At 44.5% G+C, this 24,125-nt stretch overlaps 1 protein-coding gene across 2 annotated transcripts in view; it reads right to left on the reverse strand.

The window, feature by feature from the left end:
- Positions 1 to 9,719: 9,719 nt before the first annotated feature.
- The window catches only part of ARID3A (AT-rich interaction domain 3A), a 118,516-nt gene continuing 104,110 nt past the window's right edge, over positions 9,720 to 24,125 (reverse strand). For both annotated transcript variants that reach the window (XM_070732688.1, XM_070732680.1), the window contains exons 7-9: positions 18,075 to 18,386; positions 13,854 to 13,943; positions 9,720 to 10,488 (exon numbers count right to left, since the gene is read on the reverse strand). In XM_070732688.1, coding sequence (XP_070588789.1) covers positions 10,301 to 10,488; positions 13,854 to 13,943; positions 18,075 to 18,386 — 590 coding nt within the window. In that variant the 3' untranslated portion in view covers positions 9,720 to 10,300. The remainder of the gene's footprint in view (positions 10,489 to 13,853; positions 13,944 to 18,074; positions 18,387 to 24,125) is intronic.

A 24,125-nucleotide genomic window follows, 5' to 3' on the forward strand; every position in this document is an offset into this window, starting at 1 on the left:
TGTATGGCAGATGGGAAGGCTTAAGAACATAAGAAGGTACATTATGACAGGCTAGATTATTTATCCATTTAGTATCCTGTGAGCAAAGTAATTCTTTAGCTCAGTGATGGTGAGCACCCCACATTGCCCCCTGCGTATTTATATATATATATATATATATATATATATATATATATATATATGTGTGTGTGTGTGTGTTTTCGTAAATTTTCACGGGTATATGTATGTAGATTGTTCTGAGTTCGGGTTTTGCCCTGTGTAATGTTTTGCATGTCTATGCGACGTTTCGGTGAAATCACATTCACCATCATCAGGCTGGAGTTTCCAATCTCTGTGTTTTTGCAAAAACACAGAGATTGGAACTCCAGCCTGATGATGGTGAATGTGATTTCACCGAAACGTCGCATAGACATGCAAAACATTACACAGGGCAAAACCCGAACTCAGAACAATCTACATTATATATATATATATATATATATATGTAGATTGTTCTGAGTTCGGGTTTTGCCCTGTGTAATGTTTTTGCATGTCTATGCGACGTTTTCGGTGAAATCACATTCACTATAACTCAGAACAATCTACATACATATATATATATATATATATATATATATATATATATATATATATATATGTCACATGTTTAAGCTGAATTTGAAAATTAAGGGAGACTAGGATAGATCTATTTCGGCCTTATTTTGGCCTCATCAGCTAGCCATACCCACTGGGACTTGAACCTGCAACCTTTGCCTTGTAAGGCAGAGAATTATCCTCTAGGCTACAGTATCCAATCCCTTCAGCTCTGTACCTTTGTTAGTAAAATGGGGTTCTTTTTAAATCTTTTAAATTATATTTGGATTTGTCATGAATTGCTGTATCTTGCTGTGAGCCGCCCCGAGTCTGCAGAGAGGGGCGGCTATATAGCCGCCCCTCTCTGCAGACTCGGGGCGGCTCACAGCAAGATACAGCAATTCATGACAAATCCAAATATAATTTAAAAGATTTAAAAAGAACCCCATTTTACTAACAAACACACACACAAACATACCATGCATAAATTGTACATGCCCGGGGGAGGTGTTTCAGTTCCCCCATGCCTGACGGCAAAGGTGGGTTTTAAGGAGTTTACGGAAGGCAGGGAGAGTAGGGGCAGTTCTAATCTCTGGGGGGAGTTGGTTCCAGAGAGTCGGGGGCCGCCACAGAGAAGGCTCTTCCCTGGGGCCCGCCAACCGACATTGTTTAGTTGACGGGACCCGGAGAAGGCCCACTCTGTGGGACCTAATCGGTCGCTGGGATTCGTGCGGCAGAAGGTGGTCTCGGAGATATTCTGGTCCAGTGCCACTTCAGTATGGTTTACTGAAGCCTGGTATATGAAAAATAAATGCCCAAACGGGCAAACCGGAAGTTTGGGAAAACACACTTCTGGTTTGCCATTGTGCTGTATTTTGCACTCCGGAGGATTCAGGAAAGCTTCCCGAAGCTCTGGAGTACAAAAAAATAGAACAGGCAAACCAGAAGTTCGGAAAACGCACTTCCGGTTTGCCGTTATGCTTGGTTTTTTGCACTTTGGAGGGTTCAGGGAATCTTCCTGAAGTTCCAGAATGACAACGGACAAACCGCAAATTTGGAAAAAGCACTAAAGAGGTCTGCTTCAACACGGCCACCACAGGTCTTTGCTCATGCTGATTTTTAGATAGAAACATAGAAGATTGATGGCAGAAAAAGACCTCATGGTCCATCCATGTTTATCCTAGGCATGTATAAATTCAGTTACTGTGGATTTACCAACCATGTCTGCTGGAAATTTGTAAATTAGGGTCTTTTAAATTATTTTAAAGATTTGATTTGTTATATGCTGTTTTACTATTGTTGTTAGCCGCCCCGAGTCTACGGAGAGGGGCTGGCATACAAATCTAATAAATAAATAAATAATAAACACTTCCTGTTTGCCCTTTGTGCTGTTTTTCGCACTCCAGGGCTTCAGGAAGCTTCTGTGAACCTACCAGAGTGCAAAATACAGCACAACGGTAAACCAGAAGTACGTTTCCCCAAACTTCTGGTTTGTCTATTGGGCAATTATTTTTTTGCCTCCGGGGCTTCAGGGAAGCGTCCGGATGGCAAAATGGCCTTTCCCAAGCATGCGTATGGGCAAAGTCTTGCGTTCTTCCAATATGGTGGCACATGTGTCATAGATTCGCCATCACGGCTTTAGCTCATCCCCGGTTGAATTTTTGTCATGCAAAAAAATCACAGGCTACCATTCTTTTTAAAGAAAGAGAATGAAGAAAAACTGATGAAACTATTAAAACCTTTAGCCTCACTTCAATTCAGGCACCATACATATTACTGTATAATTTTTGTTTCTTTCTTTGTTTTTGTTTTCATTTTTTTCTTTTCTTCTTTCTTTCTTCATGTTTATATTGTTACTTGTACTGTTACTGTATTTACCCTTGTAAATAAAAATTTATAATAAAAAAATGTAGGCACCATATTCACATGTTTCACACAGATGTGGACACCTGCACACACGACACACATGGATGGCATACACCTTCGAAAGTATCTTTTTCTTCTTTTTTTTAATATTTCTTAAACTTTACAAGGTTACAATCATCTTAAATATTTCTGAAGTTTAAATACAATCTGTAATAATGTTATAAAATGTAAACTTTTCAGTGTTTTTATTTCTTTATTAAGTCACAAAGGTTAATACCTGAATGTTTTGCGAAAAAAGTGATTTAAAAAAAAATAACAAAAGCAAAAAACAAACAAAAACAAAAGTTACAGAGGCCAGGAGACAAAAGGCAGTCCCAGGCCCACTGCTTTCAGAGGTAGAATGTGGTTTCTTTTACGATTTTTAATTCTTATTACCTGAGTCAATAAACTACATACGCTGTACAGATTGCATATCCTTGCTGTATTCGATTTTTTTTTTCCATTCAAAATCCCTAGAGAAAAACTGAAATTACAACTTATTTTTAAGCTGATATGCAAAGGAGAGTGGGTGGGGTGGGGAGAGTATTATGTTCTCCCCGCCTCCTAATCAAGACCTCCCCTCAACACAGTGTTTGTACAAATGCAGGAACAAAAACACCCTTTTACTAACTAAAGCCATCCCTTACTTACCCCGTTTCGCAAGAATAAAAATAAGCCAATAACCTCCCCCCAAGACAAAACTTGATTGTGGGTTGAGCAAGCTGGAGAGCATTGCTTGAGATCTGGAGAGAGGGAAAAAAAAATAAAGGTGGTGGATTTAAATGCTAATTGTATTAATAACGTGTGCTATTAAATAAGAAGAGAACAAGTTATTATTCCCCCAAGAGACTGAGTGAAGTTGCATCACCACTTCTCAACTCAAGTCTCTTTTTAACCCAAAGTTTTCACGAGTATCCATTTTTCTCTCCACTGCCTGCTTACAACTCCACGGCTCCAATGCAACTTTTTCCAAAATCATTAAAGAATCTGGAATGTTCCGTGATAGTTGGCTTTAATTAAAACTCACATAAATGGAAACACCGAAGCCAAAGCTGGGGCTCAGCTCTTTTGAAAACTTGAAAAACAAGCAGAACGTTGGTTGTTTTTTTTTAAACCCACCACCAACTAAGTAACAGCCACAGCAAGCAAAATCTGAACAATTTTTTCTCAACCCGCCCTTGTTCCGAGACCCTTCCCCCCTACCCGCCTTCCCCCAATACAATCAAGATCTAGACAGCAGGTTCAATTCCCCTGAGTTACAAATCCAATCCTTAGTGAAAAAGCTTGGACTGAAAAATAAATTTTATACGTTTCTTAGACACGCACGCGCACACGCCCACAATTACACACTCAAAGAAAAAAAAAGGGAAGAGAGACACAAACATACACGCTCATTTTATATATATATATTTATATTTATATTTATATAAATTTAGTTATAGAATCTTTCTTCTCCACCCGCCTGCACGCTAGAACCCAAACCCTCTTTCGTCATGTTTATGGGGGAAATGCCAAGGCTCACCCACCAATAATGAATAGGGTGATATGCTCGGTGGGGGGGCGCACACAAGTTGAGAGGGGGGTCTCATGCAAAATTGGCATATTTAAATTACTTTGATTGATACCAGTGAATTTCAAAGGAAGAGCTACTAAAACGAAGAACCAAGAGGGATAACTTGCACTTCGTAGCTCCTGAAAACTGTCGCTAAAGGTTTGGCCACGTCTGGACAATTTTATGGCTGAAGTACTACTGCCCGCTTACTTTATGTCACGCTTCGAAGTCTGTGAATTTGTGAACACAAAGCAAAGCAAACGGAAAACACTCTCTATTTAATCAGCTTTCCTGTCATTTGAACTGATCGTCAAAAAAGCTGGAATACTCTGGGACATTGAAGCATTACCTGAAGCTGTGTTAATATCCTAGCTTATTCCAAAGCTCATAACCATTGTTTTCCCTTTTCAAGTGAAATAGGAAATGTATGGTTCGTTACCTGAATTGCAGCTCCTACAATGGAGCAGCAAACACGAGAAAGACACTCGTGCACGTGTGTTACGTTACTGAAGAAAGGTAAGAGGGCCTTTGTCCTGCTACAACAGGGGTGGGAACAGTGCTTGGCCTAAACTCTGACAAGGTGGCTACCTCAATTGCCTTTTTGTTAAATAATCTCCATGATGCCGGGAGGGAGAAGATGGTCCATTCCGCAGTTAGGTAAAAATGGTTCCCATTGGGGATGAAGGAGAGGTAGGACAAGGATTCATAGGTCGCAACAAACTCACTTTAACGAATCTAGCAAAGGCATATTTGGGAAGCAAGGACCCAACCAGAGAACTTCTCAATAGGTTCATCTTTTTTCACAGATGAATAATATAGGGGCAATTTCTCCCCTCTGCCCCTGTTTTTATCTACTCAATAGCCAATATATTCCACAAACAACAATATTGTTATGTATCTCCCATCTGTAGTTAAGGTTAAACCATAGATAAAGAATGTAGCACAACAAAATTGCAAAAAAGTCTATCTTGGACATGACCTACAGGGACATGGGCCTTGAGTCAAATTTGGATAATCGGTTTAAGAATTGTAAAAATACAGCCTTTTTTTTTTTAAAGGAAAGCTCTTATAGGAAACGATCAGACGCGCAGAGGAGATGAAAGAAACAAAAATAGAAAATGCTGGCTATGTGGCAGTGAATATAGATTACTGATGGACCTTAACTGTCAATTATGACTCAAGGCTTTTCTGGGAGGAAGTAGAGATTTCTTCATTGCCGTACTTACAAAACCCACCTCAGACACGAAATCTAGAAAACGGCCATTTTAACCTATGAAATTCTGATGAAACTTCCACCAAGATTGAGAACTCTTCGCTTTTTATCAAAACCCAATGAGGCATAATCCTCAGATAGTCTGCTTTTGCAGAAAAAAGATGCTTTCAGCTGGTTCCACCCAGTGAGGTGGACAGGTAGACTGGATCAGAAAAACTACGGGGCAGTCAATTTTCCAGATCTCACAGTCTCCCCTAGCTAGACACCCTCCGGCAGTGAGAACACTCTAGTTCCCAGAACTCCTAGAGTGACCTTACGCCACATTGTCTGGGCATTCTGGGAGTTGTAGTCTTTATCGTGTTTGGATCGTGTTTGGAAACGCCGATTCGTCACACAGCGCAAGAAAATACCAAAAACTGTGGCGAAGGCACGAGGGGGGGGGGGAGGCTCCACTTTCATTGCTAAGTCTACCCAGAAAGTCTTCAAGTGGCAGGGCATTCCAGGGGGAAGGAATGCTTCCAGACTGGGATACGAACACCACCCTGTTATCAGGCCAAAAGAACGCAGATGAGATGATGAGGGACGCCTTGTCCCAATGCTCTTCTCCCATTGGCTGCCTATGGGTCACAGATAAACCCTCTGGTCAGGGGTCCCCAAACTTGACAACTTTAAGACTTGTGGACTTCAACTCCCAGGATTCTCCAGCCAGAATAGCTGGTTGGAGAATTCTGGGAGTTGAAGTCCACAAGTCTTAAAGTTGCCAAGTTTGAAGATCTCTGCCTCTGGCAACGACCACAAGTGAAAAGAGAGGTGTGTTTTTTCCTCCTCCAACCCAGTCAGCATCTTAAGGGGGAGAAGCATTTTTTTTTTTTTGCAAGTGTGCCTGATGACAGCCCTCCCTGTGTCAACAGAATTCTGAAAGCAAGAGAGAAAGAATGGCTTGTGCCATCTTAAAAAGGGTTTGTTTCAGCTTTAAGAGCGTTTTTTCTTCTCCCTTTCATATTTAAGCCACCTTGCAGTTCCTCTTACACCCCTTAGAAGCCAATCTCCTGGATCTCACTTTCTGAAGGTCTCTCCCTCCCTCCCCCCCCCCCCCAGGTGAGATGCCCTCTGCTATCCAGAGAATGGAAAAATTCCCTGTATGTGGCAGCTTGTGGGGCTCGTAGCCCTCCATTCCTCTCCGAGAATGAACCTATCCTCTTCTACCATTTAGAGACGCCGTGCTTTGCCCCATGTTTCTAGACCTGGAGCCACAAAGGGTTTCACCTTATCTGACATTAAGAGGGAAGACGCTGAAAAGCTGAACTACGATAAAAGACCCTGAAATAGATTGAAGCGCCTGGGATCTGTTAACTCTTAACTTGGCCAGGACACTCTGTTTCTCAAAATGAAGTGCACTCCTTCCGGCATCGGTGGAACCTGAAGATAAGCTCAATTTTCCTATTCTTAGCATGCCCGAAAAGCTGCTCGATCCACAACCCTGAGTTCTCCAAGACTTGATACTTTGGCATTGGATTAGAAATGTGGGAGACCATTTCCCAACACTTCCTTGCCAAGGTTTTCCCTCCAGCCTGGGTCATCCAACACAGCCAATGGACTCCAACGGGTTATTGAAGAAGAAAGAAATGCAGGCCTCCTGCTTGAAAACACTGACATTTAACTCAAATACTCTGTTATGCTGAATCAATTACAGTATCTCAGAATCCAACTTTAAAAAACATAGCCCTAAGGGAAAGGGTTGCCACATGTCAGCCTTTTGTATGATGCAACTAAGCGATAGCTTTAAAATCCCAGCAATGGAAGAGGCAGAGAGGACATACACCTGCTTCAAAACTCCACAAAAATTCTTAAGAGCTTACCATACTCTAGCTCAGTGTTTCCCAACCTTGGCAACTTGAAGATATCTGGACTTCAACTCCCAGAATTCCCCAGCCAGCATCCGCTGGCTGGGGAATTCTGGGAGTTGAAGTCCAGATATCTTCAAGTTGCCAAGGTTGGGAAACACTGCTCTAGCTAACCACATAGAAAATTAAAACCTGACCAACCGAAATCTTGACTCTGCGGTATGTGTTTAACGTTGGGAGGACGTTGGTGATAAAGCAACCTCTTCCAACTGTCTCTCTGCCTAGTTGTCAACCTTCTGTCTCCTATCACGGTAAATCCAGAAATAGGTTCTCTCTTTACAAGAGGCTTCGCTTCTTTGAAAGCAGCAGCCATTTAGCTGCGCAGGCTGGAATAAATTATACTTTCAGAGGGAGTGAATTGGAGTGCATATACCTGGGAGAATCGAAAGAGGGAATTAACCAAATTGCTCACCAGGGTCCACTTCCCTCAGCAGCAAATTAAAATGTGGGAGGGGAAAAAAAATACCCCATCAAAATAGGCCCAGGGCCTTTGCGATGGCGAACGCGGAATCACTTTTGTTGATGTTATTGGGATTCACCGGTCTTTTGCAAAGGAAATGAAAATGCTGAACTCCAAAGGGAAATTTAGTTTTCCTAAAATGCATTTAAAAAAGAGGTCAGAAGGGGGGGGGGGGGAACTGAAAACAGTGGCCCTGAAAAACAATAGTTTTTGATTGTGAATATGTTGTTTCCAAGCTCCCTTTCTGTATTTGCAGAGGACCTACAAACCAAACTGTTCCTGTCACCTTGTTATTGCAAAAAGCTGCATGTCTGATGGTGGGAGAACTAGATACGGTAGATGTCTCTTACACAGGTGTGTGAGCAAATATAGCTAGTCAAAGAAAAGATGCTAGAAGACTGAGCTAAGGAGCAAAAATGGAGTGATCTCTGCTAGAAATCATGGAGGATATTTGTCCTGCAGACCCTTCGATTACCTATAAATTACTTATAAATTATAAATATGGCAGGAGTGATTCTGGAGTACCATGAACATCCCAACAACACTGGAGACTGGTAGAATCCCACGCAACCTTGTGTAGTATTCAGGCAAACGTTGCTAAAGCTACTTTAGGAGGCACAGGACAACCTGTAACAAGTTTATAATTTCTGTGTTCCAAACATATCTCAGGGCTGGCAAGGAAGCCAATCTTAAACACAGTCTGGGGAGCTTAGCACTTTTTCTAACAAATTATGGTCTTCAAAGGAAAAAGAAGGGAGGTTTTTAAAAAATATGAGTAGCTGCAAGTTGATGTGCACTGTCTTTGGGGGATTCTGTAGTGCATCCCTTCCCCCAGTTATAATTCCCACCCGACAGAGGGAAGTCATAAGGATGGATATGCCCCTCTCTTCTGTTTTCTAAATAGGTGTGCTTTGAAAAGAAGCTTAGACAAAAGCAGCTTTGCAGAGATTATGCCAACAGGTAAATGCTACTATTTAAATTGGTTTTTTTAAGAGACCTCTGAAGTAATCAGCCACTTTGACCATATGACAGAGGGAATCTTCTGCAGGTTAAGATAAAGAATTAGAAGAGAGCCAACAATTAAAACAGCTGGCCGGCTGCCCCTTTCAATCCTCATTCGCACAAACGCACAATCCATATGCGGGGCAGGGCGGGGCAGCTCTGTATAAAAATATCATCCTATGAAATGCTACCATATGCCCCTCAAGCCCCACCCACTCCACACGCACCAAAACTACCTGAGCACCCTCAAAGCCCTACCCAGATCTGGGGGGGGGGGGGGGAGAGGAAGAACAAGTCGCACAGCTCCAAGGAGTTGTTATCATCATTCGCAAGAAGGGGAAAAAAAGAAGAAACCTATTTTAGAGGTGCTTTCCTTAACAAATGCAAAGACATGAAGCTTGCTTGCGGGATCGATTTGGTGGGGGAGCAGAGAGACCTATTGAAAATAAACACTGTATTTACACCCTCCCTTTCGTTTTCCTTAAATAGCTTGACAGCAGGTGTTTTTATTTTTAAAAAGGCAAGGAATAATAAAGCTTTCCCCAAAATTATCCTCGATCTGCGAAATCCTTGATATCTGCGCATATATATATATATATATATATATATATATATATATATATATGTGATATATATATATATATATATATATATTTTATGTCGGATATATATATGTGAGATATATATATATATGTTTAGGGTTCCATTTCAAGGCATGCCTGTGGGAACAGAGGCACACCAACTGCTACTGCCGCCACCCATTACTTGCCTGGAGGTATCCCAAAAGAATAACTTAAAAGAAACAAAATCAAAATCAAAAAAGGACACACAGTGCAAAGTGTGGGTTTGCATGAGGTAAGGAGTTATGGATCTACAATGCATCACGTCAAAAAATAAAATAATAATAAGCTATTCTGCACAGTATTGCTCCGGCTCAGAATTTAAAAACACCCGTCCAACACCCCGTTTAGCTTTTGTCTGGTTGTTCATAACAATGCATTCAACTAGAAACAAGCCCTTCTCCAAATCGGTGCCTTCTGGGTGAGTAGGGACTGCAAAGCCCAGAACCCCATGGAGCACAACTTTAAAGAGAGAATACCAAGTGGGTTTAAAAAATGCTTTTAAAGGGGAGGAGGGGGGGGGAAATAAAAACAGCAGAGGAAGGAGGATGGAAGGAAACCATCATTCGAGGTCCTCTGCTTCCCCTGAATTTTGTTTGGTGTTTGGTTTTCAGCTAAATTTGGGAGGGGGGGAGAGAGAGAATGCACTTTCGTTTTCTGACTCTTTGTCCCATCCTAGGACACAGTACCATCCCTGAATTCCTTGCTGCCTGGGTGGGGAGAGGGGAGTTTGCACCTTTGGAGGCCCCCCCTGCACTGATGCTCGAAATCCCCTCAAATGTCCATGGCTGGATGCCACGTGTGGTAAGGGTCATCACCGATTCCACCCCTCTCCCCACATCCAGCCCCGAAATCCAAGGAAACCCCATCCAAGTGTATCATCAGGCAGGCGCTGATGCCTGGGGTTGGGGGTGGGTTGTATCACGAGGGTGGGGAAGGCACAATTTCACTCCCCCCACTGCACACGGGGAGAAGAGGGGAGGGGAGGGCCGGTCTCAAAACGTCCTGTCCAAACAGTGTCTTCATTTTGGCGGGATGGATGAGGAAGAAGACGAGGTGTGAGTGGTGGGTTTAAGGCGATAAGGAGTTGGTTGAGGTAGAAGTCGGCGCAGGGGGCGCCCCGACTTGTGAACCTGCTGCCGTGCCACCTGCCGCGCCCCCGCCGCCGCTACTGCCAGTGCTGCTGGAACTCCGCCCACTGTTGGTGCTTCCTTTATTGTGAGAAGACGAGGCTCCTGGAGTTTGGGCAAACAACACCCCTGGAAAGGAGACAGGGAACAAATCAATGGACAGGACAGGTTTGCAACAGCTGTAACTCTTGTTGTCCCGCAGCCTGACTTTTTGTATCTCCCTATTAAACATTGAAGCTCCCCCCCCCAAAAAAACCCCTACAGCAATGATGGTGAACCTATGTGTTGTGGTTAGCTCTGGCCCAGCTCCTGCCCCAAGGACTGTGGATGTGGGGGAGACATCCACATGCTGCAGGCCTGTTTTGCCCCAGGTGGAATCTGCTGATGAAGGCTCCTCTGACCAAGAAGACTGAGTGACAGGGAGGAGGAGAGTGTGGCAGACAGCTCAGAAGGAGATCAATTATCTAGCTCCTCCTTGGATTCAGAACAAGAGTTAATGATACAGCCACGCATGCGGAGAGCGATGCATAGGCAGCAACAACTGAGAGATTATTATCAAAGAAAATGAGGCCACCTGTGGTTGGGTGGGGCTGTGGTGATTAGTGAGGCTGCTATAAATAGCAGCCTGTGGGTTTGGCCATTGTGGAGGATTATCTGATCGTTGTGTTTCGTGACTGCTTTGCTGTGTTTGACCTTTTGTGTGCTGATTTTTCCCCGCTTTGAAACTAAACCAGGGCAAAGGTTGTTTCACTTTGTGAAAGAAGGACTGTGAATTGCCTCACAGCTGCAAGCTAAGTATCACAGAACTGATAAGGGACTTGTACAAATTACCAGTTTGTTTGGAGACCAGTGCTCTTTGCTATACCAAAAGAGGGCTTAGTTTAAGTGAATTTTCATTATAAAGAACATTGTTTGGAATTTTCAAACGTGTGTGTGTCTGAAATTTGTACCTGTGAATTTTCGGGAGGAGTCTACCAGAGAGCCCGACAGAACACTATGGCACCGGTGCCACAGGTGGCACATGGAGCCATATATCTGGTGGCACACGAGCAGTTGCCCTAGCTCAGCTCCAATGTACATGTGTGTGCTGGCCAGCTGATTTTTGGCTTGCACAGAGGCTCTGGGAGGGGGTATTTTGGCTTCCAGGGAGCCTCCAGGAGGATGGGAGAGGGCGTTTTTACCCTCCCCGGCTACAGGGAAGCCTTTGGAGCCTGGGGAGGGTGAAACACAAGCCTATTAGGACCCCACCAGAAGGTGGGGAACAGGCTGAATCCGGCCTCCAGAAGGCCTCCGGGGGGCAAGGCATTGAATTATGGGTGTGGGTACTTGTGGGTACTTGCGCATGGGCAATAGCGTGCATTCACACTCTTTTGGCACCGGAGGAAACAAAGGTTCGCCATCACTGCCCTACAGTATCACCTTTCAAGCAATGTAACCCATGTGGATGAATAGAAACATAGAAACATAGAAGTCTGACGGCAGAAAAAGACCTCATGGTCCATCTAGTCTGCCCTTATACCATTTCCTGTATTTTATCTTACAATGGATATATGTTTATCCCAGGCATGTTTAAATTCAGTTACTGTGGATTTATCTACCACATCTGCTGGAAATAATATGCCAAGGTTAACTGAAGAGGGCAGTCCTTCAGAGTAAGCACATTAGTTTTTACATCTTAGCGCAGAGATGTCACGCTAGGATAGCAGCCAGCTCATCAATCTTGGCTGATTTGTGAAAAGCTAAGCAGAGTCTGATCGAGTTAAAACTTGGATGGGAGCCCACCAGAAAATCCCACACCTTTAGTCTGGGTTGGAAAGTCAATTAAACACCCCACCCACCCCCAATAAAGCAATGACAGGAGAATGACATGAAGTCCTCCCAAGTCAAGATGAACTGGAGAGGTTCTTTTAATATGTCAGGAGGGAGTCTCCAGCTTATGAACTGCTGCATACTCTTCCTCTGGCGTATTTCAGGCTTTCTGTCTTTTTTAAAGGATTAAAATCAGCACAATAAATTAGCAATAGCATTTAGATTTATATACCGCTTTACAGCCCTCTCTAAGCAGCTTAGAGAGAGTCAGCCTATTGCCCCCAACAATCTGGGTCCTCATTTTACCAACCTTGGGAAGGAAGGAAGGCTGAGTCAACCTTGAGCCTGCTGAGATTCGATCGGCCAAACTGCTGACAGCCGGGGATCATCAGAAGTAGCTTGCAGTACTGCACTCAAACCACTGCGCCACCAAGGCTCTAAGTTTGTTAGTAACCTCCTTTTGCCATCCAAAGCTTGCATTAACAGTACATGCTCACTCCCTCTCTGATGATATCACATCTCTGCCATACACTCTACAGACCCCTAAGCTCTATGCCCCTCCCCTTTCTTGTTTAATTAGGGCCATGAGGGCGTGCCAGAAGGGCCATGCAAAGCCTTCTCTGTGGGCATGCGTGCTGTCGTTAGCTGATCTTTGGGTTTACAGTGCACGCATTTGGGTAATTGGTGCCAAAAAGGTTCGCCATCACTGTATTAGGGACTAGGTGCCCACCATCCACCTTTTTCACACCTTTTCCGCAACAGTGGTACCTCTACATACGAACTTAATTCATTCCGCGACCAGGTTCTTAAGTAGAAAGGTTTGTAAGAAGAAGCAATTTTTCCCATAGGAATCAATGTAATAGCAAATACTGTGTGTGATTGGGGAAACCACAGGGAGGGTGGGGGCCCTGCTTCCTCCCGGGAGATTCCTAGAGAGGCCCCACGGAGGCTTCTCCCCGCCTTTTCCAGCCGTTTCCTCCCAGGAGGTTCCTAGAGAGGCCCCATGGAGGTTTCCCCCCCCACCTTTTCCGGCCCTGTTTCCTCCCAGGAGATTTCTAGAGAGGCCCCACAGAGGTTTCTCCCCGTCTTTTCCGGCCCTGTTTCCTCCCAGGAGATTCCTAGAGAGCCCCCATGGAGGCTTTTCCCCGTCTATTCCAGCCCTGTTTCCTCCTAGGAGATTCCTAGAGAGGCCCCACGGAGGCTTCTCCCCGCCTTTCCCGGCCCTGTTTCCTCCCAGGAGATTCCTAGAGACCCCACGGAAGCTTCTCCCTGCCTTTTCCGGCCCTGTTTCCTCCCAGGAGATTCCTAGAGAGGCTCCACGGAGGCTTCTACCCGCCTTTTCCGGCCCTGTTTCTTCCCAGGAGATTCCAAGAGAGGCCTGACAGAGGCTTCTCCCTGCCTTTTCTGGCTCTGTTTCCTCCCAGGAGATTCCTAGAGAGGCCCCACGGAGGCTTCTCCCTGCCTTTTCCGGTTACAGTTTTGGAGTCTCGGGTTTTTAAGTGGAAAATGGTTCTTGAGAAGAGGCAAAAAAATCTTGAACACCTGGTTCTTATCTAGAAAAGTTCGTAAGTAGAGGCGTTCTTAGGTAGAGGTACCACTGTACATGACACAGTTTATAGAACAATCACTTCTTGCCACAATGGCCAGCCATTTCCTCTTAACCCCCAACTGCATTTTCCCCTTACCTGTATACACAATGCCATTAATCTCGACTGACATGCTAATGCTACTGGTGCCATTGGCAGCCAGGTTCATGGAAGAGTCTTGGCGGTTTTCTGCAAAAGAATAAAAGATGGCTCTCTGTTTTAGATGCCAAGTGATCTTTGTATGGTGAGAGATTAGCTTAAAGCAGCAATAAATTAACTTTGGGGCTACACATTGATTTATAAGCTGGAAATTAAATGGGCAAGGCTCAAAATAAGGCTAGGTAAATATTGTACATGGAAAACCAAGGCAATCTCTCAGTCACATGGATCATCGGTTGGTTATTGGTGTAGGTTATTACCTATAAAACCCTACATGGCTTAGGACCAGACTATTTACGGGACCTCTCCTGCTCGCACACCTCCCAGAGACCAATACGATCTTACATGGTTGGCCTTCTCAGGGTCCCGTCAATTAAGCCAGTGATTCCCAACCTTGGCAACTTGAAGATAACTGGACTTCAGCTCCCAGAATTCCCCAGCCAGCATTTGCTGGCTGGGGAATTCTGGGAGTTGAAGTCCAAATATCGTCAAGTTGCCAAGGTTGGGAAACACTGAATTAAGCAATTCAGATTGACGTGCCCGTGGGGGAGGGCCTTCTCTGTGGTTGCCCTGGTTCTATGGAACCAAACCCCCCCCCCCCCCCCTGATGTCCATATTGCTCCCAACCTACTTGCCTTCCAAAAGGCTGTAAAGACCTGGCTTTACTGGCAGGCCTAGGGGCCGTGAATATTACATCTGTCATTGAGTAAGAGTGGTATGCATGAGTGTTGATTGTACTGCTGCAACATCATTTGGGGACTATTCAAACTTAAAGGCAGTGCTGAGAATACAGGCAGGTGCTCCTTTAAAGCTAAAGCCAGCGCAGGGTGCTCCCGTGGTCCTGATTCAAGCACTTGACCACCAGCATGCATTATCACCATTTGTTACCTTCACAGCGAGCTTCTGACCAGCCAAGTCAATGGGGAAGCCAGCAGGAAGTCCCAAGTCAGCGGTCATGAGATGGTCTATTTAATGACCACCACACTGCTTAGTGACGGAGATTTTGGCCCTTATTACAATCAGTAAATGAGGACTACAATAGAACATAGACTTATTATTATTATTATTATTATTATTATTATTATTATTATTATTAAATTAGATTTGTATGCCGCCCCTCTCCGTAGACTCGGGGCGGCTCACAACAATAACAAAGACAATGTAAGAACAAATCTAATAATTTAAAAAACACTAAAAACCCCATTATTAAAAGCAAATATACACAAAAACATACCATGTATAAACTGTATAGGCCCGGGGGAGATGTCTCAGTTCCCCCATGCCTGACGGCAGAGATGGGTCTTAAGAACTTTACGAAAGGCAAGGAGGGTGGGGGCAGTTCTGATCTCCTGGGGGAGCTGGTTCCAGAGGGTCGGGGCCGCCACAGAGAAGGCTCTTCTCCTGGGTCCCGCCAAATGACATTGTTTATTCGACGGGACCCGGAGAAGGCCAACTCTGTGGGACCTTACCGGTCGCTGGGATTCGTGCACAGTGCTTTATAGCTCTCTCTACGCTGTTTACCGAGTCAGCGTGTTGCCTCCAACAATCTGGGTCCCCATTTTACCGACCTTGGAAGGATGGAAGGCTGAGTCAACCATGAGCCTGGTGAACTGTTAAAATTGCAGAATTAGCCTGCAGTTCTGCACTCTAACCACTGTGCCACCATGTTTGGCGCAGTGGTTAAGAGTTTCAGGCTCCAATATGAGGCAATCCTAAGCAACCCTTGGGCCGAGGTGCCTGGCTTCCATCCATCCTCCAACTCAAGTCTGGTATTTATTTATTTATTTTATTCGACTTCTATCCTGCCCAATCCCAAAGGACTCAGGGCGGCTTACAACAATATGAAAATACAAATACACCTGTATTTGGAACACCTGTCCACCCTAGACAAATCTCTGGGAGGTATGCGACAGGAGATGCTCCCGTAGATAGTCTGGCCCTGAGCCATGTAGGGCTTTATAGGTGATAACCAGCACCTTGAATTGTGACCGGAGACTAATTGGTAGCCAGTGCAGCTCGCGGAGCGTAGATATATCCTGCTGTACACCTCCCAGAGACCAATAAGAGCACAGAGTTGACCTCCTCCGGGTCCCGTCAACTAAGCAATGCAGGCTGGTGGGGTCGCAGGGGAGAGCCTTCTCTGTGGCTGCCCCGGTTCTATAAAACTAACTATCCCCCGATATCTGTATTGCTGCCACACTACTGGCCTTCTGTAAGGCCACAAAGACCTGGCTTTGCCAGCAGGCCTGGGGCCCGTGAATTGACATCTATCATGGCCAAATTGTATGAATGATATGCATGTATGTTGATTGGATAGTTTAACTATGGGTTTTAATTAGAGTTTTATAGTTTTAGACTGTATACAGTGATACCTTGTCTTACAAACTTAATTGGTTCTGGGACGAGGTTCTTGATGAAAAGTTTGTAAGGCGAAACAATGTTTCCCATAGGAATCAATGGAAAAGCGATTAATGCGTGCAAGCCCAAAATTCACCCCTTTTGCCAGCTAAAGTGCCCATTTTTGCACTGCTGGGATCCCCTGAGGCTCCCATCCATAGGAACCCCCACCTCCGGACTTCTGTGTTTTTGTGATGCTGCAGGGGAATCCCAGCATGGGAATCCCAGCATCGCAAAAACGAGCGCTTCGCTGTCAACGGAAGTCCGGAGGTGGGGTTTCCCAGCGAAGGGAGCATCAGTGACCTCTGTGTTTTTGCGATGCTGCGATTTCACTGAGGCTCCCCTTGCTGGGAAACCCCACATCTGGATCTCCGTTACCAGCGAAGCACCCGTTTTTGCACTGCTGGGATTCCCCTGCAGCATCACAAAAACACGGAAGTCCAGAGGTGGGGTTTTGCATGGATGGGAGCCTCAGGAGGAACCCAGCAGCGCAAAAACGGGTGCTTCGCTGGCAACGGAAGTCTGGAGGCGGGGCATCCCAGCGGCGGCGGTGGGTTTGTAAGGTGAAAATAGTTTGTAAGAAAAGGCAAAAAAATCTTAAACCCCGGGTTTGTATCTCGAAAAGTTTGTATGACGAGGCGTTTGCAAGACGAGGTATCACTGTATTTGACTTCTTTTTAATGTATTTGTAATTTTATATTGTTGTAAGCCGCCCTGAGTCCTTCAGGATTGGGTGGTATAGAAGTCGGATAAAATAAAATAAAATAAAATAATAAAAGGAAATAAAATAAAATAAAAAATAAACAAATATATAAAATATTATGTGGCTGTACCAAGGTACACCCATGACAGCTCGCGTGGCTTCATTCTGGACTATTTGCAGTCTCCAAACACTCTTCAAAGGTAGCCCCATGTAGAGCACATTGCAATAATCAAGACGGGAGGGGATGCAGGCCTGAGTGACTGTGCGTCAGGCCTCCTGGTCCAGATATTGGCTATCAATCTTTGGGGAAAGGGAGGGAAGCAACCCACTCCGAGACCGCCTTCTGCCGCACGAATCCCAGCGACCGGTGAGGTCCCACAGAGTTGGCCTCCTTAGGGTCCCGTCGACCAAACAATGTCGGTTGGCAGGACCTAGGGGAAGAGCTTTCTCTGTGGGAGCCCCGGCCCTCTGGAATCAACTCCCCCCAGAGATTCGCACTGCCCCTCCGTCCTTGCCTTCCGAAAGAGCTTAAGAACTCATCTTTGCCGCCAAGCTTGGGACTCTTAGATCTTCCCCTGACCACTGAATGCCTTAAGTATGATTTGACTTCTTTTTATTGTATTTGTAATTTTATATTGTTGTAAGCCGCCCTGAGTCCTTCGGGATTGGGTGGCATAGTAGTCGGATAAAATAAAAAATAATAATAAAAGGAAAGCCGCCCCGAGTCTGCGGAGAGGGGCGGCATACAAATCTAAATAAATAAAATAAATAAATAAATAAAATGATTGCTGAATGTTTGGTTAATAAGTTATTTTTTTTAGGTTAATGTTCTCTTTTAATTGTTTTTAATATTGTAGTACTAATTGGATTATATTACTCTTCTGTTTGTATATATGCTGTGAGCCGCCCCGAGTCCTCGGAGAGGGGCGGCATACAAATCCAATTGAAGGAAGGAAGGAAGGAAGGAAGGAAGGAAGGAAGGAAGGAAGGAAGGAAGGAAGGAAGGAAGGAAGGAAGGAAGGAAGGAAGGAAGGAAGGAACAAATAAACAAACAAACAAACCTGGTGAGCGAGCCCCTTGACTATTGATCCGGATGCTCATTGGCAGCTGAGCGGTCATGGCGAGCAGGTTTTGCTGGATTGCCCGTTGCATCAGACGCTGCTGTTCATCGGCCACCAGGGCCATCTTCTTCTCTGGCGGCTCCCCCGATTCCAGCTTCTCCCGGAGCTGTTCCAACGCGGCCGCCTGAGCAGCTACGGCAGCTTGGGCGGCGGCGGCATGCACAGCTGCGGCCTGTGCTGCGACGACAGGATGGCTTGAGAGTGAGACAGGCAGGCGGGTGGGCACCGCGATAGGAATTGCAGAATCTTCCTCTGTTATGTGGGGGAAGGGGGAGAGAAGTGATAGGAGAGGTGACTACAATGGTTCTAGGGCAGTGATGGCGAACCTTTTTTCCTTGTGGGTCGAAAGACCGTGCACACACACTATCGCGCGTGCATGAGTGCCCACACCCATAATTCAGTGCCTGGAGAAGGCAAAAACAGCTTCCCCCACCCCCCAGAGGCCCTCTGGAGGCTGGAAATGGCCTGTTCGCAACTTTTGGTGGGCCCAGTAGGCTCATATTTTGTCCTCCCCCAGCTCCAAGGCTTCTCTGGAGTTGGGAGAGGGTAAAAACACTATCTCCCATCCCACAGGGGGCTCTCTGGAAGCTAAAAACACCCTCCCAGAGCCTCTGTGCTAGCCAAAATGCAACTGGCTGGATACACATGTGTTCTGGGGTTGAGCTAGGGCAGTGATGGCGAACCTATGACACGCGTGTCAGCACTGACACGCATAGCCATTTTCGGTGACACGCGGCCGCCTCCCAGCTGCCTCCTTCCTCCTTCTGTATGGGCGAGCCTGCAGAGCGCAGGCTCGCCCACACGCTGTCTTTGGCAGCACAAGCATGCCTGTCCGGCCAGGGAAGAAGCGCCCGCCCCAAAATACCCCCCCCGCACAGCCTTTTCCACGGGCGCGCACTCCCCATCCCCCTGCCAGCCCGCGGGGGGGGGAGGCACCGGCAGTAGAAGGCGCTGCCCCCGCCCACCCGATCTCCTCCTCTTCCGCCGAAAGAAAAGCGCGGGGCTGCCTTCTTGAGCCTCCCGTAGCTCCACCCCGCTTTGCCCTGCCTGTCATCCTCCGTTGTGTTTTCGGGGGGAGCGGCGGTGGCGGGAAAGCCCTGTGCCGGCCAGGAAAGCCGGCTTTCCGAGAAAGCAGCGCACTTTTCAAATGCGCTGCTTTCTTGCAACTCTTTCCTGGGGGGGGGGGAGTGGCCTCCTCCCTCCCCCCTGCTGAGGGGGGGCGGCGGCGGCATTTTCAAAGTGCCGGGCAGCCAGTCATCCTCCTCCTCCCCACTCCACCCATGCCGAGGGAACAGTCTCGCCAGCGGCTGAGAAACCGCTTGGCGTGAAGGCCAAGCTGGGCTGGGGCCGGGGGAAAGCACCACGCCGTCCCCTGAGCCGCCTGGCCCAGGTGCCGGAGAGAACAGCCGGTGGACAAGCACAGCCAGGAACAAGCGGGAGGTGAGATGCCTAGTTCCCCCCGTGTTGTTTGCAGGGGGAATAAGGGAAAGTCTGGAGCGGGAAAGAGGAAATCCCGGGGGAGGAGGAGGAGTGGGGCGGAGCACCAGTATCTCTCTGTAAGGTGGGTGGCGGATCTCGAGTTCTCCTAATACAGTACTGCACAGAATTTATAAGAGGAGATAGCAATTCTTTCAATGTTTATGGGTTTTGGAAAACAAAGCTAGAAATTGTTTTCTTCTCTATAAAGTAAGAAGTTCAACATTGGTTTGGAAGTGGTATGTAGGAATTTTAAAAAATATTTGTTTCAGACATGATAATTAAATTTGGAATTGTGAGCATTGCTATGCTTACAAACCAATTTTCAGCTTCTTTTTTTAAGTAACGGCAAGAAGTGTATGAGCTGCCAACTAAATCATTTAAATTATGATAACAAATGTTACTGTGCATTGCTTCTGTTGAAAATGTTTGTTTCATATATCCCCACTAGCATACTGGTAATTCCATAATCTTTTGAGTGACTTTTTAATAGTGAAATTTACTATTTCAAATCATTTTTTTACATTTTTGGCTTTTTAGCATGGAAACATTTTTAGGTATTTTCAAAAAGCTTCTTACCCAATCCTAATAATCAATTCATTGACAGTGCTGATAAACGTTTGTGGCATTTCTACTTCTCTGACTCAAGTTTTTTTTGCAATTATCAGACATTGATTCAGATGTCAACAAAAGTAAGCAAGTTCATTCATCCCATCAAAACATAGTCATAAATATCATATTTTAAATTAAATATTTGAAAATTAAATTATACAATTATGTAATTGTTTTATTTAACATATATTATAACATGAAATTTAAAAGTATTTCCTTGCCTAGCCCTTATGCCAGTGAAAGGATTAATTTATTCATAAAGTGGGTTACATAAATTGGTTTATCTTTTTAGGAATCTGTTTCAGAATTTGAGAACCTCTATTGTTAGATTCATTAACTATTGACAAAATACATAGCACTGCTCAGGCATGAATATTTATTTATTTATTTTTATTTATTTATTTATATATTTATTTATTACTTTTATGCTGCCCAGTCCCAAAGGGACTGCCGCTCAGACACTATACTTTTCTGCCCACACCGGGAAAAAATTAGAGGGAATATTGATTGGTGCAGCGCCAAGCGTCGGAGCCCACCACGAACGGTGGTTGGTTCGCAGGGGCCGCTGGAAGAGAGAAAAGTGAACGAGAGGGAGAGAGAAAGGGAGGAAGAGAGGAAGGAAGGAAGAGATAAATATAAAGTGGAAGGAAGATAAAGAAAGGAAGGGAGAGAGAGAGAAAGAGAAAAAAGTGGAAGGAAGAGAAAGAAAGGAAGGGAGAGAGAGAGAAAGAGAAAAAAGTGGAAGGAAGAGAAAGAAAGGAAGGGAGAGAGAGAGAAAGAGAAAAAAGTGGAAGGAAGAGAAAGAAAGGAAGGGAGAGAGAGAGAAAGAGAAAAAAGTGGAAGGAAGAGAAAGAAAGGAAGGGAGAGAGAGAGAAAGAGAAAAAAGTGGAAGGAAGAGAAACAAAGGAAGGGAGAAAGAGAGAAAGAGAAAAAAGTGGAAGGAAGAGAAAGAAAGGAAGGGAGACAGAGAGAAAGAGAAAAAAGTGGAAGGAAGAGAAAAAAAGGAAGGGAGAAAGAGAGAAAGAGAAAAAAGTGGAAGGAAGAGAAAGAAAGGAAGGGAGACAGAGAGAAAGAGAAAAAAGAGGAAGGAAGAGAAAAAAAGGAAGGGAGAGAGAGAGAGAAAGAGAAAAAAGTGGAAGGAAGAGAGAAGGAAAGAAAGGAAGGGAGAGAGAAAGAGTGAGAGAGAGAAGATAGAAAGAGAGAGAGAGAGAAATGATAGAATAAAGGGGAGAAAAAAAAGAGAAATGAGAAAATGATTGAGGCAGAGAATGACAGGAAAGAGAGAAAGAGAGAGAGAAGTGACTCTTGATTTAAAACATATAATAACATAAACATAAACATAATAACAGAGAGAAAAAAACCCAACCCTCACCTGTTTTTATTAATAGTTATGTTTTTGAATTTGCTGGTTGTTTTAGTTTTAATAGTAATAGAGTTTTGTTTTGTTTTATTATTAATTTCTTTTAATAAAAAAGAAGGGATTTATTATTTATTTTTATTTATATTTATTTATTTTTTGTTTGTTTATCTGTCTGTCTGTCTGTCTGTCTATCTATCTACCTACCTACCTACCTACCTACCTACCTATATATATATACTTCTATGCCACCCAGTTTTTTTCTCAAGGTGACACACCACCCGAGTTAAGCTCAGTTTTTTGGCGAATTTTGACACACCAAGCTCAAAAGGTTGCCCATCACTGAGCTAGGGAATGGCTCATGTGCCAGCAGATATAGAAACATAGAAACATAGAAGACTGACGGCAGAAAAAGACCTCATGGTCCATCTAGTCTGCCCTTACACTATATCCTGTATTTTATCTTAGGATGGATATATGTTTATCCCAGGCATGTTTAAATTCAGTTACTGTGGATTTACCAACCTCGTCTGCTGGAAGTTTGTTCCAAGGATCTACTACTCTTTCAGTAAAATAATATTTTCTCACGTTGCTTTTGATCTTTTCCCCCCAACTAACTTCAGATTGTGTCCCCTTGTTCTTGTGTTCACTTTCCTATATAGCTCTGCGTGCCACCTGTGGCACCCGTGCCATAGGTTTGCCATCACTGTTCTAAGGCTTTTTTAAAAAAAATAAAACAGATACACAAAATAGGTGCAGCCGGTAAAATTATAGTCTCTCTCTCTCTCCAGGAGACTGCTCCCATAATCTCAGGAAGGTAGTGTTAACAGAAGTAATTAAACCTAAATTAATGCAATCTGCAGCTGCAGCTGCTTTTTTAAGGCTCACGTGGAATTGGGAGAGGGGGAGGCTGGGATTTTTAAACGAATACTGGAGGTGTTGTACTTCTCTGCAGTCTTACTTCCAAAAGGAAAGAGCACAGTCCTAATTCCTTACGTATGCAAAGCCTTTCCAATCAGGCTCGTTCTAGCTTTTTTTCCATGGGAAAGGTACTCTGGTGTTCATTTAATGCAGGCATGTCAATTTCAGGGCCCGGAGTCCAGATCCAGTCCACAGGGCGCTTGCATCTGGCCCATGTGGCCAGTGAAGGACCAGCCCGCGATGCCTTTGCCAGCGAAAACTCCCACGCTCCATTTCTGGCTGGGATGAACTTCCTACAACCCTCTGCCAGCGAAAACAGAGCTCAGGAAGGCCGCAGCTCCATATGGCTAGCTGATGAGGCCAAAATAAGGCCGAAATAGAGCTATCCTAGTCTCCCTTAATTTTCAAATTCAGCAAAAAAACCATGTGATATATATATATATATATTTACAGCAGCACGAAGCTTATAACTTCAGCCTGATGATGGTGAATGTGATTTCACCGAAACGTCGCATAGACACTCAAAATATTACACGAGGCAAAACTCGAAATTAAGGGAGACTAGGATAGCTCTATTTCGGCCTTATTTTGGCCTCATCAGCTAGCCATACCCTCACTGCTCAAAAAATAAAGAGAACACTTAAACAATATAATATAACTTCAAGTAAATCAAACTTCTGGGAAATCAAACTGTTCACTTAGGAAGCAACATTGATTGACAATAAATTTCACCTGCTGTTGTGCACATTCAACTTTGTACAGAACAAAGTATTCAGTGAGAATATTTCATTCATTCAGATCTAGGATGTGTTATTTGAGTGTACCCTTTATTTTTTTGAGCAGTATATGTGTGTGTGTGTATATATATATATACATGTACATATTACAACATTTTGAGGTCAACTATATACATATTACAACATTTTGAGGTCAACTATAAAAGGCAGAGCCTAACAGGATTCCCACCCACCCCAAAGTTCTGAGGAGCCCAGGAGCAAAATGTTCATTTCAACCTCCCTCCAACAAATCCTTTTTTCTCACAGCATTTTATGTTAATGATATCTTCCTCACTGTTTTTATAAACCTGAATTAAGTCAATGATCCAGCAAATGAGAATATGTGATTCTAGATTATATTTTAACGGATTACTTTTCACTCAAGGCAATGAAACAACCTTAGTCACGTCCTCGTTTTAAATTCTTTGCATGGGCTCCGTATCTGAGACCCACGTTTCCTGTACAGGTAGTCCTCACTTAATAACAGGACCCCAAATTTCATTGCTATGCAATGCAGGGGTAAAAGAATGTCACAACTGAGCCACTTAGCAACGGAAATTCTAGCACTCCTGTTGCTGTTGTTAAGTGAATTACCATGGGTCATCAAGCAAGGGCATTAGGTAGTTACCATTTGCAACCTCCTGCTGACTTATCATTGACTCTTTTTTTTATTGTGGGAAGCCAGCAAAGGAGGTTGAAAAATGGCCATTGGGTGACTGCGGGACCCTCTGACCATCTTAACTACTAGGACTGGTGGTAAGTGCTTGTTTCTATATTTATTTATTTATTTGTTTTTTTTAATGCCGCCCTTCTCCTTAGACTCAGGGCAGCTGACAACCTGTTAGCAAT

The sequence above is a fragment of the Erythrolamprus reginae genome, chromosome 1, assembly GCF_031021105.1.
Source record: "Erythrolamprus reginae isolate rEryReg1 chromosome 1, rEryReg1.hap1, whole genome shotgun sequence".
NCBI lineage: Eukaryota > Metazoa > Chordata > Lepidosauria > Squamata > Dipsadidae > Erythrolamprus > Erythrolamprus reginae.